The sequence below is a fragment of the Hippichthys cyanospilos genome, chromosome 1, assembly GCF_059441005.1.
Source record: "Hippichthys cyanospilos isolate Australia breed blue-spotted pipefish chromosome 1, RoL_Hcya_1.0, whole genome shotgun sequence".
NCBI lineage: Eukaryota > Metazoa > Chordata > Actinopteri > Syngnathiformes > Syngnathidae > Hippichthys > Hippichthys cyanospilos.
Genome location: NC_142369.1, coordinates 32,136,788 through 32,151,598, shown reverse-complemented (window position 1 = coordinate 32,151,598; position 14,811 = coordinate 32,136,788). Strand labels below are relative to the sequence as shown.

Below are 14,811 nucleotides of genomic sequence, written 5' to 3'. Positions count from 1 at the left end.
TCATAAAAAAGCAGAAGTTATTGATCAGTAATATTCACGCTGAGAGCAGGGAAGCTGAGATAAAGAAGAAGACGTTGTTATGCCACAGTCAATGATTGCTGTTGAACAAGACAGAAATTAGGTAAGTTGCTTTTATTGATAGATTTGGTTAGGAAAATCAATTAGGGCAAAGACTGAAATTATGGATTGGTGTGGACCTACTATGGTGAACGCCCTCAGGTTTTAGTGTATAGTGCGATGAAACACACAATTTGAGACACACTTAAAATCCGTATTATGACCCAAATACTCAGAGTTGGGTAATTTACTATGATGCCTAAACCTGCATCACTGGCCGCAAAGGATATCGTTAAACAAAGAAAATACATCAAACACAAGATGTTTGCATTTTGGATGCTTTTTTTATGTGAACATATGCCTAATAGAATGTCTGAGGAATACAGTTGTCTTCTAAGTCTAATTTGATATGATTGAATTCAGAGAATTAAAGAATTTTGTTAAATCTGTTTAATATGCAGTGTGTGTGTCATAGAAATTGATTCTGTGAGTAAATGTTGTGGGGTTTTGTGAATTTTAAAACTAAGGTTTACACCATAATTTCATAACAGCATACAATTGTCCTTGGTTCCATCAAACATTACCTATTGCAAATGTATTGTGTCCAATGTTTAAGGCTCCACCAAAACTTCATCTTGATCAGGCATGTTGCATACGTATTTATAAGCATGCCGAGAGTCATCCCTCTCTGTAAATTCCCCAAAGTGTACATTCATAGGCAATATATTCTAATCTACATTACACACAGTACCTGCAGAATACTGTCAATGCAATTGCACTGCATGGCCAATTGCCCAAAAAAAAAAATTGTGACACAAATCATTTGTTGAGCAAAGCATATTTTCAAAATGGTACTGAAAAGAATAGGATAGAAGAATAAGATAGAATTAAAATGTGCTTATCTTAAGTGATGTTGACAGTATCATTAGCATTTCTAGTCTCAGAGAGAGGTGTGGTAAACCACAGTGAAAGGCAGCTTGCATTTGTGCCCTTCCACTTCCTATAGTAGACGAATGCTGCTTGTTGCATCCGTTCACAGTTTTCACAGTGCATATTCATCGGGGTTGCCGTATATCATTTAAAATCTATGAAAATTCAATCTTCAAATCCCAAATCAGCCATTTTCAGGAGATGCCATGATTGGCAAATATGTTGGCGAGATATTTTCAACATTTTAATCAATATTTTGTAAAATTATCACACACACTACTTAGACCGACAGCACTGCTGGAGAAATCGCACGTAGACATTACTGGGTGTTGCATCACCTTAATTGTGTACTACACAGGCTATTTTCCGGAGCATTTAAACATCAATATTCATTAAATGAATATGAGTGAAATAAAATTACAAAAACATATTGAAAATGAAAAAAAAAAAAAAGAATCAAATGCTTGCACTCACCAAAACATCTGTCCGCCAAATCACTTATTCAACACAAAATCCATTCTTTCTTTCCTCATGAAAAGATTAACGATTTGTTTGAAGTTTTTCTTTCCTTCAGCCATTGTGGGTTAAAAAAGCAGTTAGATATATTGGACTTTTCTGATAACGATCCCTACCTTTGGTGTTTTCTACACTGTTAATGCAGATTAACCAAGAGACACCATGTAGCTTGGTTGCTATGCATAGCGCTGACTCCCATCCAATCACAGGGTGCGAACATGTCACGTTCAACGTTCGAAGTTCACTAACAGTGCACAAATGCCAGCAACGGTTGATTGTGAAGGCTCGGGCAGATTTCATACAGCCTGGTGACACAAGTTAGCTAAATTCTGATTGGATAAAAACTCTAACCTAAAACTATAACACTGGAACCAAATAGATATAATACGACACAAAGAGAACAGAATATGGAGAATAATCATACATATATATATATATATATATATATATATATATATATATATATATATATATATATATATATATATATATATATATATATATATATATATATATATATATATATATATATATATATATATATACATATATATATATATATATATATATATATATATATATATATACATATATATATATATATATATATATATATATATATATATATATATATATATATATATATGTATATATATATATATATATATATATATATATATATATGTATATATATATATATATATATATATATATATGTATATATATATATATATATATATATGTATATGTATATATATATATATATGTATATGTATATGTATATATATATATATATGTATATATATATGTATATATATATATATATATGTATATATATATATATATATATGTATATATATACAGTATATATATATATATATATATATATATATATATATATATATATATATATATATATATATATATATATATATATATATATATATATGTATGTATGTATGTATGTATGTATGTGCTGCAAAGTTCCTTGTGCTGCACACTTCCTTTGTTGTTAAACCATTTCCTCTTTCTTTACGCTGTAGAAAACTGTGCGGTGCTGGTTACATCTCACCCCCTTGAGAGATTCATGGGAAAAATCCACAGAGGGGAAGGACCTGCGGGGATCTGAAGAGCAGAAGAGCTTTTGGTCGGAGAGGATACAACTGATGTTATTGTGTTTTTCGGGACCAAGACTTCATCTGCTGCTGTGTCGAGCTTCTTAACAGCAGTTTGAGCTGATCAGGCCGGGTCAAGCCGCCACGTCGTCTCATGCCGGAGGTCGAAGATGTTGAGTTTAGTGGTTGCCAGGCCGTAACTATGGTAGTTGAGGTGAGGCCACCTCCCTCCTCATCAGTAAAATATCTTCATTTCTCATCATGCTGGAAAACCCTGCCGCCTCTGCCCCTTACATCGTGGTGGAGCTGCTGATTGCCATCTTTTCTGTGTTGGGCAACGTGCTGGTCTGCTGGGCCGTGTTCCTCAACAGCAACCTGCAGAGCAACACCAATTTCTTTGTGGTGTCGCTGGCCGTGGCCGATATCGCCGTGGGCGTCCTGGCCATTCCCTTCGCCATCGTCATCAGCATCGGCTTCTGCTCCAACTTCTACGGCTGCCTCTTCATCGCCTGCTTTGTGCTCATTCTCACCCAGAGCTCCATCTTCAGCCTGCTGGCCATTGCTATGGACCGCTACATCGCAATCAAACTGCCTCTCAGGTCAGTTTAATCTTCAAAAACTACTTACATTACATATTCACGTTTGGCCATGATCTGTTTTTGCATTCATATCTTGAGCTCAACTTCACAAACATGTATATCGTTTTCGTCTTAGGGTACAGGAGACTATCGCAAAATATCCCAGTGGACACAGGGTAATATACCTGATAAAGGGGTCTTTGAGCAAGGCGCCATACTGCTTGCAAAGCTGCTTTGTGTGTTAATATACATTTAATAATGCTCTGAATGCAGGCCATGTTCCTAAAATTATGGTATAAATGTACATTTACAATTGTATGGTATCGGTTGATATGGAAGAAAATGGATTAAAAACATTCAATGAGCTTAACAACCCTTAGTTGTTTCCATCACCTAAGTCAAGCATTTACAAACTTTATGATTGGGATCCAAACTTGCCCCCCTCCAAAACAAAAAATGTTTCATCAAGCATAACTTTCAACCACTTACATATTTTTTCTATTGGCGAATACAAGCTAATAATAGTCCATTCTAATTATCAAGGAATAAAAGATTTCAGGTATTTATTTTGTGAACTAGTAAAAAGTAACATTAAAATCACAGATGACTGTAATAGGCACATTTTTTTTCTTCAACGAGAGTCTACATACTGATTTATTTCTACTACAGAAACAATGTTTTTACCAATGCTATACCAATACAGGACTGTCAATTTAGGATATTGTATTCACCAAGTTATTGCAATGCATAATGCGGTGTTGTACATATAAGGTCCCAAATTTGAAATGATGTGTTTTGGCAATTCACAAAGCCATGACCAAAGTATATACAATGATCAGATCTTCTGGTTACTAAATGAAATCACGCACATCCGATGTTAAAAATGTAGAGTGACCTGCGCTGAATAGAATATTTCAGAAGTTGATGATAGACGTTACCTATATCTTTTATATCACATTCTAGGGATGCGAGTACATACATGATCAAAATGTTACCTACGGGAACATTTTCCAACAACCTTATTTTTGCTTTTCCCATGCCATTTAAAAAATGTCATTCAGGTTTTAGTCTCGCATTAAATTCCGGCACATTTTTTTCCTTCAATCAACTCGTTTCTAGTTGATGTGGGCGTTAGGCTGGAGCAGGACAAACATGTACTTGACATCTATCTATCTATCTATCAGCGGAGATGAGACATTTCAAACACAGCATTTCACATCCCAGCTGAGTGCGGCCAAAAATGGTGTTCCCCACGAGACCGTGCCTCCCCGGAGCAATCAATCGCCTTTGCCTCTAATTGTTTCCGCAGACTATATCGAACACTCGTCTCATCACATGTCAGACGTGTGAAGCTATTGCTGTCCCGGGTTTCAAGCGTGACCTTGCTTCTATTGTAACTTCAGAGACTACTTTGTGTTTCCGGTTTCCAGGAGACAAGCAGACACTTTTCACTCAAACATGTGACAGCTTCTCTGCAAATGAGTTTTTCCTACAGGGGAGGAGGCCTGTTGTTGTTGCAGCAACACTCACTGACATTTGCACTTTAACATCTGCAGAATGCGATCGAAACAAACCGACCCTTTCAGCTGCTCTCCCACACTGTGCGGCATGCACCCTGAAAATAGACTTAGAAGTACTTACAGACTTGTTTGTTTGTCCCCTTTTCCCCCTCTTCAAGACCAGGAAGAGACCTTGTTGTGATTCATACCAAACTTAGACATTTCGAATTACAGCGCTGGCTTGCCTCCATGGGTTCAGTGTTGGAGCCAGCGGCAGGCAGTGCATTTCCTACCTACCTGGGCCTTGATTTGATTTCCGCTGCAAATATCTCATTGCAATTACAGAAAGCGTTCATACAAAATTCAACGTAAAAGCAACTACCTGTGCCGCAAACATTAGCCGGAGCACTTCACAATCAATATTTATCAAATAATACAGCAAAAGAAATAAACTATCAAATAAAATACATACCCACCAGTGATGCATTCAGATTTATGCCAATGTGTTTTTTTTTTTTTTTGTTGAGTTTGAGAGAGTGGGAAATTGCTGTCATGAAAGGACAGCCCGGTTGAAATTAGATTGGTTAAAAAAAAAAAAAAAGCCCCATTCTTTGCGTAGTTCAGAAAGTTAGATTGGCCAGCACTGGTAAATCATCAAATAAACATACTGGAAAGAGTGCAGTCAGAGAAATGCCACAAAATAAGATAAGGCCGTCTTTACGTTACCAGGGCGATTTAAACCCACATTTGCTCCCCCCTCTTGGAAAGTAAAATACTTCCATCCTCATGTCTTTGTTGAAAAAAATGACCGCTACATGAATCCGCAGGGTGCCGTTTTATTTATTTACAAGCATGCAAAGCCACTAGGAGGCAGTAGTCTGGCCAAATTCTGTCCAATCAGAGAGAGCTTTCCTCTGTCAACGTGACCGCCGTCGACGGAAATAGAGCGAAGACCCCGTAGATTAAAATGTAGGGTAATTGACAAGTATTAAATGTTAAGCGACCGAACCTTTGGGTGTATATGGAACAAATATTAGAATTCAATCTGACGTGACGTTGCTTTCAAGGTACAACAGCCTGGTGACGGGCCAGCGGGCACAGTGCATCATTGCCGTCTGCTGGGTTCTCTCCATAATCATCGGCCTCACACCCATGATGGGCTGGCACCAGTTCTCCGAAAAGAACAGCAGCGACTGCCCACCGGGTCTGATGACGTGCCTCTTCGAGGAGGTGGTGGTTATGGATTATATGGTGTACTTTAACTTTTTTGTCTGTGTCATGATTCCCCTGCTGCTGATGCTGGCCATCTACCTGTGTATCTTTATGGCAGCTCGTCACCAGCTCAAGCTCATTGAGGTCAAAGCGGCTCATGGGGAAAAGTCACGCTCCACTCTCCAGAAAGAGGTCCAAGCCGCCAAGTCTCTGGCCATCATAGTGGGCCTGTTTGCCGTCTGCTGGCTGCCCTTACACATCATCAACTGCTTCACTCTTTTCTGCCCCGAGTGTCAGCGTCCGCCGCTCTTCATCATGTACGTGGCCATTATCCTGTCGCACGGCAACTCGGTGGTCAACCCGTTCATCTACGCGTATCGCATCCGGGAGTTTCGGCAAACCTTCCGCAAAATCATCCGCCGCCACGTCCTGGGGCGGCAGGAGCTGCCGGAGAGAAGCGGCAGTAAACGCAACTCGCTTCACGGCAGCTTCACCGACTCCTTCAGGCTCAAAGGCAACGGCCTCAGCCTTGACCTTGGCGCTGAGCAAGGCATCTCCGAAAACTCTGCCGGCGTCTCTCCTGTCGAAGGCGGACTGTTGAGCGTATCCCAAACGCCTCTGTCGCCTCCTGTGCCTAATGATCCCAAAACGGATCCCATCAGACCCGCTCAAATGCCCATCTATCATCGCGGACGGTGTTTGGCGGCGTCGGGGGATGCGGAGGGAAACAAAGCGCAGAAACCAGCGCAACCGCTGTTTCACAGGCCGAACGGGGAAAGCAGCCTGAGTGAGATGACGGAAGTGCCTTGACACGCACGCAGCCGTCATCGACACTCCGCTGGTCAAAGGTCTTTTGACGTGTTGAGTTAGCCAGAGCTCATGCGCTGCGTATTTCATGAACCCGTTTCCCACTTATGGGAAAGTCGTGAAAGATGATTGGCGTTGTCATCGGGGGTGTTGTGTGAAATTATCACATTTACCTGTTTGGTCCAAAAAGTATTTATTGTGTCTAAATCATCAATATTTGTTCAGTTTATCAATGGAAGTGGCATAACAAGTGGAACAATGAAAGGCTATTGACAAAATGTAAATGGAGTAATGCTGCGTACAGTATTTTTTCACTAGCTTTTTGTCACATTTTTGTTTTTGGTGGTGTGCAGTTTTTCTCCTGTCGCGTATGTTCTTCGGCTCAGTAAAGTTCCGGAAAGACTGCTCTGTGTCAAACCAAAGGCCTGGAGGCCAGATCATTTTTCTGACCCATGAAAGCAAGTAAAGTACGTAGATCCTCCTCTCTGTTTTTGAAAAATACTGTTTTGCTTATGGCAGAAAACGTATACTAAAATTGCCAGGTGTTACAAGCTTTATTGATTTTTTCACCTCACCCAAGTTGTCTCTTAGCAGGAGTTGTGTACTTAAAAATTTTCAATCCACAGTTTTCATGATTTCTAAATACAAATTGTTTCATATATTGTGCTTCAGTGGCTTAACCATTTACTGCATCTGTTTTCACAGAACTAAATTAGAGCCTGCAACCATAAGATATAAAAACAACAACATTGGCTATTGTGGTTTTAAAAAAATTGTTTGAAATGTATAGAATTAATGCGTCAACATATAAATGAGGGAAATTAACTCTTTCAATGCCGAGCATTATCGGTGCCACCCCGATTTTTAGCACTCCTCTTTCAAGGCCTGCAGAATATTTTATGCTATATCTACGTAAACATGGGTGGTAACATATGATATTGGATTAATTTCCATCTCTTACTTAGAATTACGAGTATGTAATGTATGTATGGCTTTCTTCGCCAACGTGAGCAACACTGCAATCCAATGGTCAAAGTTCATCACTACAGTGCTCAATTGGCTTAATGTTAAAATAAGCACTTGTCAAGGGTGCCTGCTAACTTTTCATTAAAAGCGTATTTGACAAGTGCAATTTTCAGAGGCCCTGTCAGTCATGAACCCTTTCTATCACCTTTCTCGCCCTTACAGTGTGAACGTATATGCAGGCAAAAACTGTCTTGCAAAGCAAAGCCATTGTGAAAGCATAACATTTTAGTTTTAAATATAGCATGACTTAAATGTATTATCCTTTTAAGCAATTGCAAATTCTGTTGTGACCGCCAAGGCTGGTCTGGTCCTGTTGACCTGCTGTGGACCAAAGTGTGGGAACAGTTGCCCCTTTGTGTCCTGACTGAGCAATGTTGAAGTACCTCTCAGCAAAGTACCCCCGTTCCCGCGTTAAGCAAAGCACGCTAATAGTTAATCAGCCACTCTAAAATGTATTTTTCCCCCAATTCAGAATCAAAATAACAAAGTCAAACCTCAGTCCATCAATTGCAGTATTTTCTTTTCATGTTTATTTGCAGGATACATTTCTTTTTTTTTTCTTAAGCAAAAATGTGATGTAATAAACACTCTGTATAGCTTTTGGGAAATGATCATTTGCAGATTTTTGAGGGGAATGCAATCATTAGAAGAGTGAATGGTAAATGGTTGAATATAATATATAAGTGACTTTGAAAATATGGAGCACTTGGACTTAAATGGACTTAAATCTCAAGTTTTCTTTTCAACTGAAGTTATTTTAATACCTTACACTTGTTAAATGGAAGTTCACAAAATATTTCCAGAGTTATTATTCTGGCTTTAATGAGACAACGTGTAAAATTTAGACCGTTTTTCATGAAAAAAAAAGGGAATACATTAAATGGTTATAAATTAAAAAAAACAACTTGCAAATAAATGTGTTCTTAACAACCAACAGCATGTTTTAAATATAATCATAGGTCAAGTTATCATGAAATGATATTACATGGAGGTTTGGCACTCCTCTGGAGGCTGCCATGTCTGTTAAAGCTATGGGCAATGGTAACTGCAGCACCTCCTGCTGTCCGTAATGAAAAACGGTCTAAATCTTACACATTGCCCCTTTAAGAATAGCTGCAGCATCCCAACTGGCTCAGTAGTACATACCAGCTGCTATTCAAATGAAATTAGGAAATGTCGAAAATGCAAATAAAAACAGACCACAATGATTTGCGGCTCCTTTTCAACCTATGTTCAGTTGGGCGAGCAACAATGGACTGAGAAAGTTGAGCAACGTCTAAAAACACCTGTTTGGAACATTCCAACAGTGAACACGTTCATTTGAAACAGGTGTCATGATTGGGTTTAAAAGGAGCATCCTCGGAAGAATCAGACGTTCTCAGGCAAAGATGGGGCAAGGTTCACCTCTTTGTTAACAAGTGTGTGTGTGAGAAAACAGACAAACAGCATAAGAGCAAAGTTTTGTCAATCGGCCTATGTATTTGCAAAGACTTTAGGGATTTCATCATCGATTGCCCACAAAATCATCAAAACGTTTAGAGAGTCTCGAAGAAGCCCTGCATGTAAGACGATCTTAACTTGGAAGTAGGATGTGTGGTTGCAGAAATTTCTCATAGTAGATTTTAATCTGTGGATAAAGATCTGGTTTACCCATCCTGGGAAAAGCAAATGTAATGAGTCACACTATCTTTGGAGCGTTTTATTTCCCAGCGTTACTTTCAGTTCCCCTGTGTGTTCAGGTTGAAGGAGTCAGGGCCTATTTCTGTATGAAATGTCACTCAGGGGGTTTATCTACTTTTTGAACATTTAGCACAGAGACTACAGAGGGCTTCGTTATTGGTATCTATTCTGATGGGATTGATTATATGCGGTAAATGCGTTTTGTGTTGCAACATTCAAAAATAAGGCCAACATTTCTGCCGGTTGTATGTTCATCATTTGGAAGTATTGTAGCTCAGGGTGGTTCAACAAATGAAAAAAAAATAAATACAACGCCATTTCACGCTGCCTGCACTCGTTTAATTTCAGGAAATCGTTCGGAGCTTTGACTTATAAACGTTTGCACACTGTTAAATTTTAGGCGCTATATACAAGATGGCCATTTACGTTTTTGTTAATCCACTAAGGTTCGCATCATCAAATAGTGTGCATAGTGTAGTGTACATATTGTGATACAATATTGTGACTGCAGCCTCGCCCATACTTTCATGCAACTCCCTCATGAGTTCAACTATCCATGGTCAAAAGGGGAAAAGGCCAAGCAAGACTTCCCCTCTAAAGTGTCAATACTGACCTCTGCTGGCAATTTGCTCAAATTACACCTACTTGTTACTTCTATGTGTGGAGATTGTCGCACGATCGCCTTTAAGAACATTTTCTAAAATAGCGCTTTTTTCTCATGGTGGATCAGGAACAAATGTCATCCAATATACAGACCTGGGATCTAAAACGTAACTTACTTGGGGGACACTTCAGAATTCTGGATATGTCATGGGCCACAATAAGTATTCCACAATAAAAGGGGTTCGAGTATATAAAAAAGCAACTAAAATAATATTCAACATCTTTGAAGTTGAAGTGAAATATTTCAACTTGTAAATACTGAGAAACCAGCAAAGTATATCTGGCTGTATGGGCGTTTTCCTCCCTACATAGACAACAACCGGAAACAATGGTAAAAGCGGGTAACACAACTTGGAAAGAGCCAGTGTCACATTAATTAATTATTGAATGACAGGACAACACATGCAAGGAAAAAAAAAATGCCAACCAAATTGGAGGATATATTAAAAGAGCTTGTAGGATTTTATGAAAACGCCTGGTGTAATGACTGCAAAAGCAGAAGGTAAGGTGCTCACGAGCATCTAACGAGTAACGTGGCATGGCCGCCAGGTTAGCCACAGGGATCTCCATTGTTGCAACTTGCCCACCGGTTGTAAGTGCGGTTTGCCGCAAAGGCGTGCTATTCTATGTGTCTAAGATGTGTTAACGACTTTCAGCTTTTTTGTTCAGAAATCTGTGGCAGGCCAAAATATACAGCCCTTTTCAGAGTTCGGAGTTCCTTTGTGTCTCTGTGTTGAAAATCCATGGAGACCGACCACAGTGGTCCCCCCTTTTCACACTTTTAACTAGATCTGGATTTTACAGGAAGCCACGGTGGATGTGTGTATTTGTGTGTGTGTGTGCGTGAGTGTGTGTGTGAGCTATCTCTGCACCTCATTCATACGGTGTCCCCCTGCAAGCAGAGTCTTTGTGTAGAGCACAAAACCGATTTAACAGCTTCCATTGCTGACTTCTGTATGTTGGGTCCTCCGTGGTCTCTTTGGTATAAACACATGAGGCTGGACCCTGACAAGACCGGCAGAGGAAAGCAAGATTTGTATCAGAAGGAGAAATGTTTGTCACCGTCCTGTTTGGAGGTTTGACATATTCACATTTCCTATAGTTTATGCTTACCATACTTAGTCTACGATATGTAGTTACGTGAATGTTTGAAGATTCTGTTGATGTTTTAAAAATAATGCGTGGAATATTATTTTCTACCATTTATGTGTGAGTTGATTATAATCATCACTTTTTTTTTAGAGAGTAGAATGGAAATGTTCAACATCAACTGCAAACTGATACACTTTGTCCACAATTTAAAGGAGCGCTGCGGTGTGGACTTGAAAGGTATTCACTCTTGTCTTATGGGTCTTCTTTGTTGTTGTTTTTAAAGCAACCATTAGTCCTTTGCTGACACACTCACTTTAATTCATTTTTGAACTTCTTGACAATTAGGAAAAGGTGTCTACATCCCACACAGCAGTGGATCTCAAAGTGGAGCCCTGGTCTGACTGCACCAAAAAAAAAAAAATATATATATATATATATATATATATATACCAACAAAGTCATTCAATTCAATAAAGCAAACAATTCAACTAGTTTAATACATTTTTTAAAGTGCAATAATTATTAATTATAGTAAAGAGCTTGATTATGTAGTCACTAAATACTTTGCATCAACCTGTTTGGGGAAAATGCTGCTGCGCGGTTTTTAACTAGCGCAGTTTAATATAAGCATATTTCACCGATTTTTGCTTCACTTCACTGGCTGCTTGTCCATTTTAGGATTCGTTTTAAAATACTCTTATTTGCTTTTAAAGCCTTGAATGGCCTTGGCCCACCTTACCTAGCTGAGCTGCTGCACCCGTAATCCCCTAGCCGTTCTCTCAGGCCACCTGACCAGCTGCTCTTGAGAGGGCCTAAAACTAGGCTTAAGCTCAGAGGCGATTGAGCATTCGCCGTCCCAGCTCCAAAACTTTGGAATGATCTGCCGCTGCATGTTAGACAGGCCTCCTCTTGATATGTTTTTAAAACTCTTCTTAAAACCCCCCTTTTCTCTAAGGCTTTCGACACCTTGCAGAGTATTGACTGATTGTACTTGATCGTATTTTATTTATTTTACTTGATTTTACTGTTTTATTGTGTTTTTATTGTGTTACCGATTTATTGTGTTTTATTTTTCCTGTACAGCACTTTGGAAACCTTGCGTTTGTTTAAAATTGTGCTATATAAATAAAGTGAATTGGAAAATCAACCCAATTTGTGATGAAAAAGCATGCAATTTGCAATATTTATGTTGTAAACTTCAGTATGGCTGAAAGTTAACACATATACTTATATAATTGAGAAGCACTGGCTTATATTACCGTATGTTTGTTGTTGTGTTTCCGCAATTAATTGCAAGGGTGGTTCTTGGAAAATTTGCTTTCCAAAAACAGAGTCCCTGACTCCAAAAAGTTTGAGAACCTCTGCGATACAGTATATAGGATTCTTGACTAGGGTAGAAAAAGAAAGAAAATGTTTGTACTGCTGGCCTGATACAGTATATTTGTGAGTTTCCGATTTTGTCAAACATTGCGTGATATTAGCCATCTAAACTTTAAAAAGGAACCACATCCAGGTAACAGGTTGAACACTTTAGTATGTGCCCCACCCCTTCATCAAACTTGGAAGCGTGGATTAAAAAAAATAAAAACTGACCAAAAACTAAGAAGGCACTGTTGTATTTTCCAGACTCTGTGGATCTAATGAACTACAACGGGAGAGTTGTGGACTTAGAAAACAAGCAGCTTAGTGTGGATCTCGCCAGCAGTCTGCTGGTAGAAAGACAGCGCTATGTCCTCCTACAAGTTTGTCGTGAGTACTTCTACTCTTCGTCTTTCCCTTTAAAGAGAGACAAATCACATCAGAATCAAGAACTGTGTGTGGGGACTTCCAAAAGAAATTTCGTAACGTGAATCTTTCATAAGTAAAGCCGCTTTTTACATGTAAATAATCTAATCCGTTCCAAGCCCCCCCAAAATGCATCTAAACCCATTAAATGAATAGTATTACATTATAAAAATGCATCAAAAATGATAGCATGCATATTAAAATGACAATAGTGCATAATAGTAAAAAAAATGCTCCTAAACCCTTTAAATGACTCACATTAATTGTAGCAGTTGGCCATATGACTGAAGTTCACTTGTTTGCCTTGAGATGTATGATTTACAAGTCCACAGAAGCCATACTATTTATTTTGGGGATGATTTTGAGCATGTCAGTTTACTTAAGTTTAGTTTGGGCTCATGCGAAGTGCTTCCTGTATAAAGTCATTGCTTGAAGTGCTAAGAACGCGCTAACAGTGCAAACGTTTTATGTGAATATGTACAATGTTAGCCATAGCTAATGTCAATTTTATAGTTGTTAGGTCTACTGTGTAAATTGGTGGTGGGAAGTGCGGATGAAACGAGTAAAGATGAAAAGTGGAGGACCACAGTAAACATCAATGCAAAAAACTAATGCCTGGTTTGCGGGCAAGCCGGCATTTTAACCAATTATAAAAATGCACCACAAACTGTAACAAATACGGTAGACATCGTGTGTGGTACCGTGTAACGTTAGAGTTATGTTGGCGTGGGCGCTGGTGTCTCATTTTATATGCCAGCAATGTCGCCTTTCGTATAGTTGGTTAGCACAACTGAGTCTTCTCATTGATTTTGGAGGATATAACAGGATACAAATACAATTACAATGTACTTTCTCTTCAGGAAATGATGACAACGAAGGCCAGAAGTATATTTCCCTCCTACACAATGTTGGTCAGAGTCATCCAGAATTAAAAGGTGATCAAAAAAAGGGAAACAAATCAACAAAATCCTCCTGAGACCTGTGTCGTCATACTGGATTTGTAAATAAATCTGCAGGACTCCTGAGGAAAGTGTGCAACCCTGGTCAAGAGCAAGACAAGAAAGTCACCTCTGGTCGGAGAGGACTCGTACGGAGGAAGGGCCCTGCTGGCCAGGGCTGGAGCAAAAACGCCAGTTCAAAATGAGCATCGCCAACATCCATCCTCTAGCTGTCAATCTGTTCGTTTCTCAAAGTGAGTGAAATGGAAAAAAATTAAATAAGCATATGATGAGATGATGACGGTCAGGTTCAATCACCGCTTATTCCATTCCCAACAGGTTGCTTTTTAAATGACTGCTTTTGCAAACCCCAATTCTGTTTTTTTTCCTCAAACCAGCACCAGCACATTCAGTTTAGAGTAAGAGGATGCAAGCGACGGCTCCAGGGCCACACGAGGCTCTTTCATCATTCTGTTGTGGCTCTTTGGAAAATAATGAGAACTGTACAGTAGTTTGTTGGTTTTCTATTTATGAAGATTTTGGTCTCCTTGTAAAATTGAAATGTGTAGTATTTTGACCATTCCTTTGATCTGTACATCAGGCATTTCACATCAAAGGGAAATCATTCAAAGAAAACACTAGAAAGCTGAATTAGAAAAACATGTTGATGACATGTTTAAGTTCAACATGGCATAACACACTTAATTATCACATTACTCGGAGTGAAACATCCCTTAACTAAAATACTGTGAGAATGACGTGGAAGAAAATGGTGAGACAATATTTTTGAATAGTAGCTGACACTCCCAGTCAAAAGACCTGTATTATTATTATTACTGTTACAATAAGAATCACACGTAAAAAAAAAAAAAAAAAATCTTACGTCTTGAACGTATAAAACATTCTTTTAATG

General features: G+C 38.8%; 2 protein-coding genes across 2 annotated transcripts; both read left to right on the top strand.

The window, feature by feature from the left end:
- The first annotated feature begins 79 nt into the window (after window positions 1-79).
- adora2aa (adenosine A2a receptor a) lies at window positions 80-9,635 on the top strand. Its single transcript, XM_088420183.1, has 5 exons — window positions 80-121; window positions 2,547-2,832; window positions 2,990-3,217; window positions 5,763-5,925; window positions 6,026-9,635. Exons 2-5 carry the CDS (start codon window positions 2,773-2,775, stop codon window positions 6,715-6,717), a joined length of 1,143 nt encoding a protein of 380 aa, XP_088276309.1. The 5' UTR covers window positions 80-121; window positions 2,547-2,772; the 3' UTR covers window positions 6,718-9,635.
- Window positions 9,636-11,102: 1,467 nt separating this feature from the next.
- Window positions 11,103-14,135, top strand: c8h22orf15 (chromosome 8 C22orf15 homolog). Its single transcript, XM_088428756.1, has 5 exons — window positions 11,103-11,159; window positions 11,326-11,412; window positions 12,802-12,924; window positions 13,821-13,895; window positions 13,977-14,135. Exons 1-5 carry the CDS (start codon window positions 11,135-11,137, stop codon window positions 14,102-14,104), a joined length of 438 nt encoding a protein of 145 aa, XP_088284882.1. The 5' UTR covers window positions 11,103-11,134; the 3' UTR covers window positions 14,105-14,135.
- The last annotated feature ends 676 nt before the right edge of the window (window positions 14,136-14,811 follow it).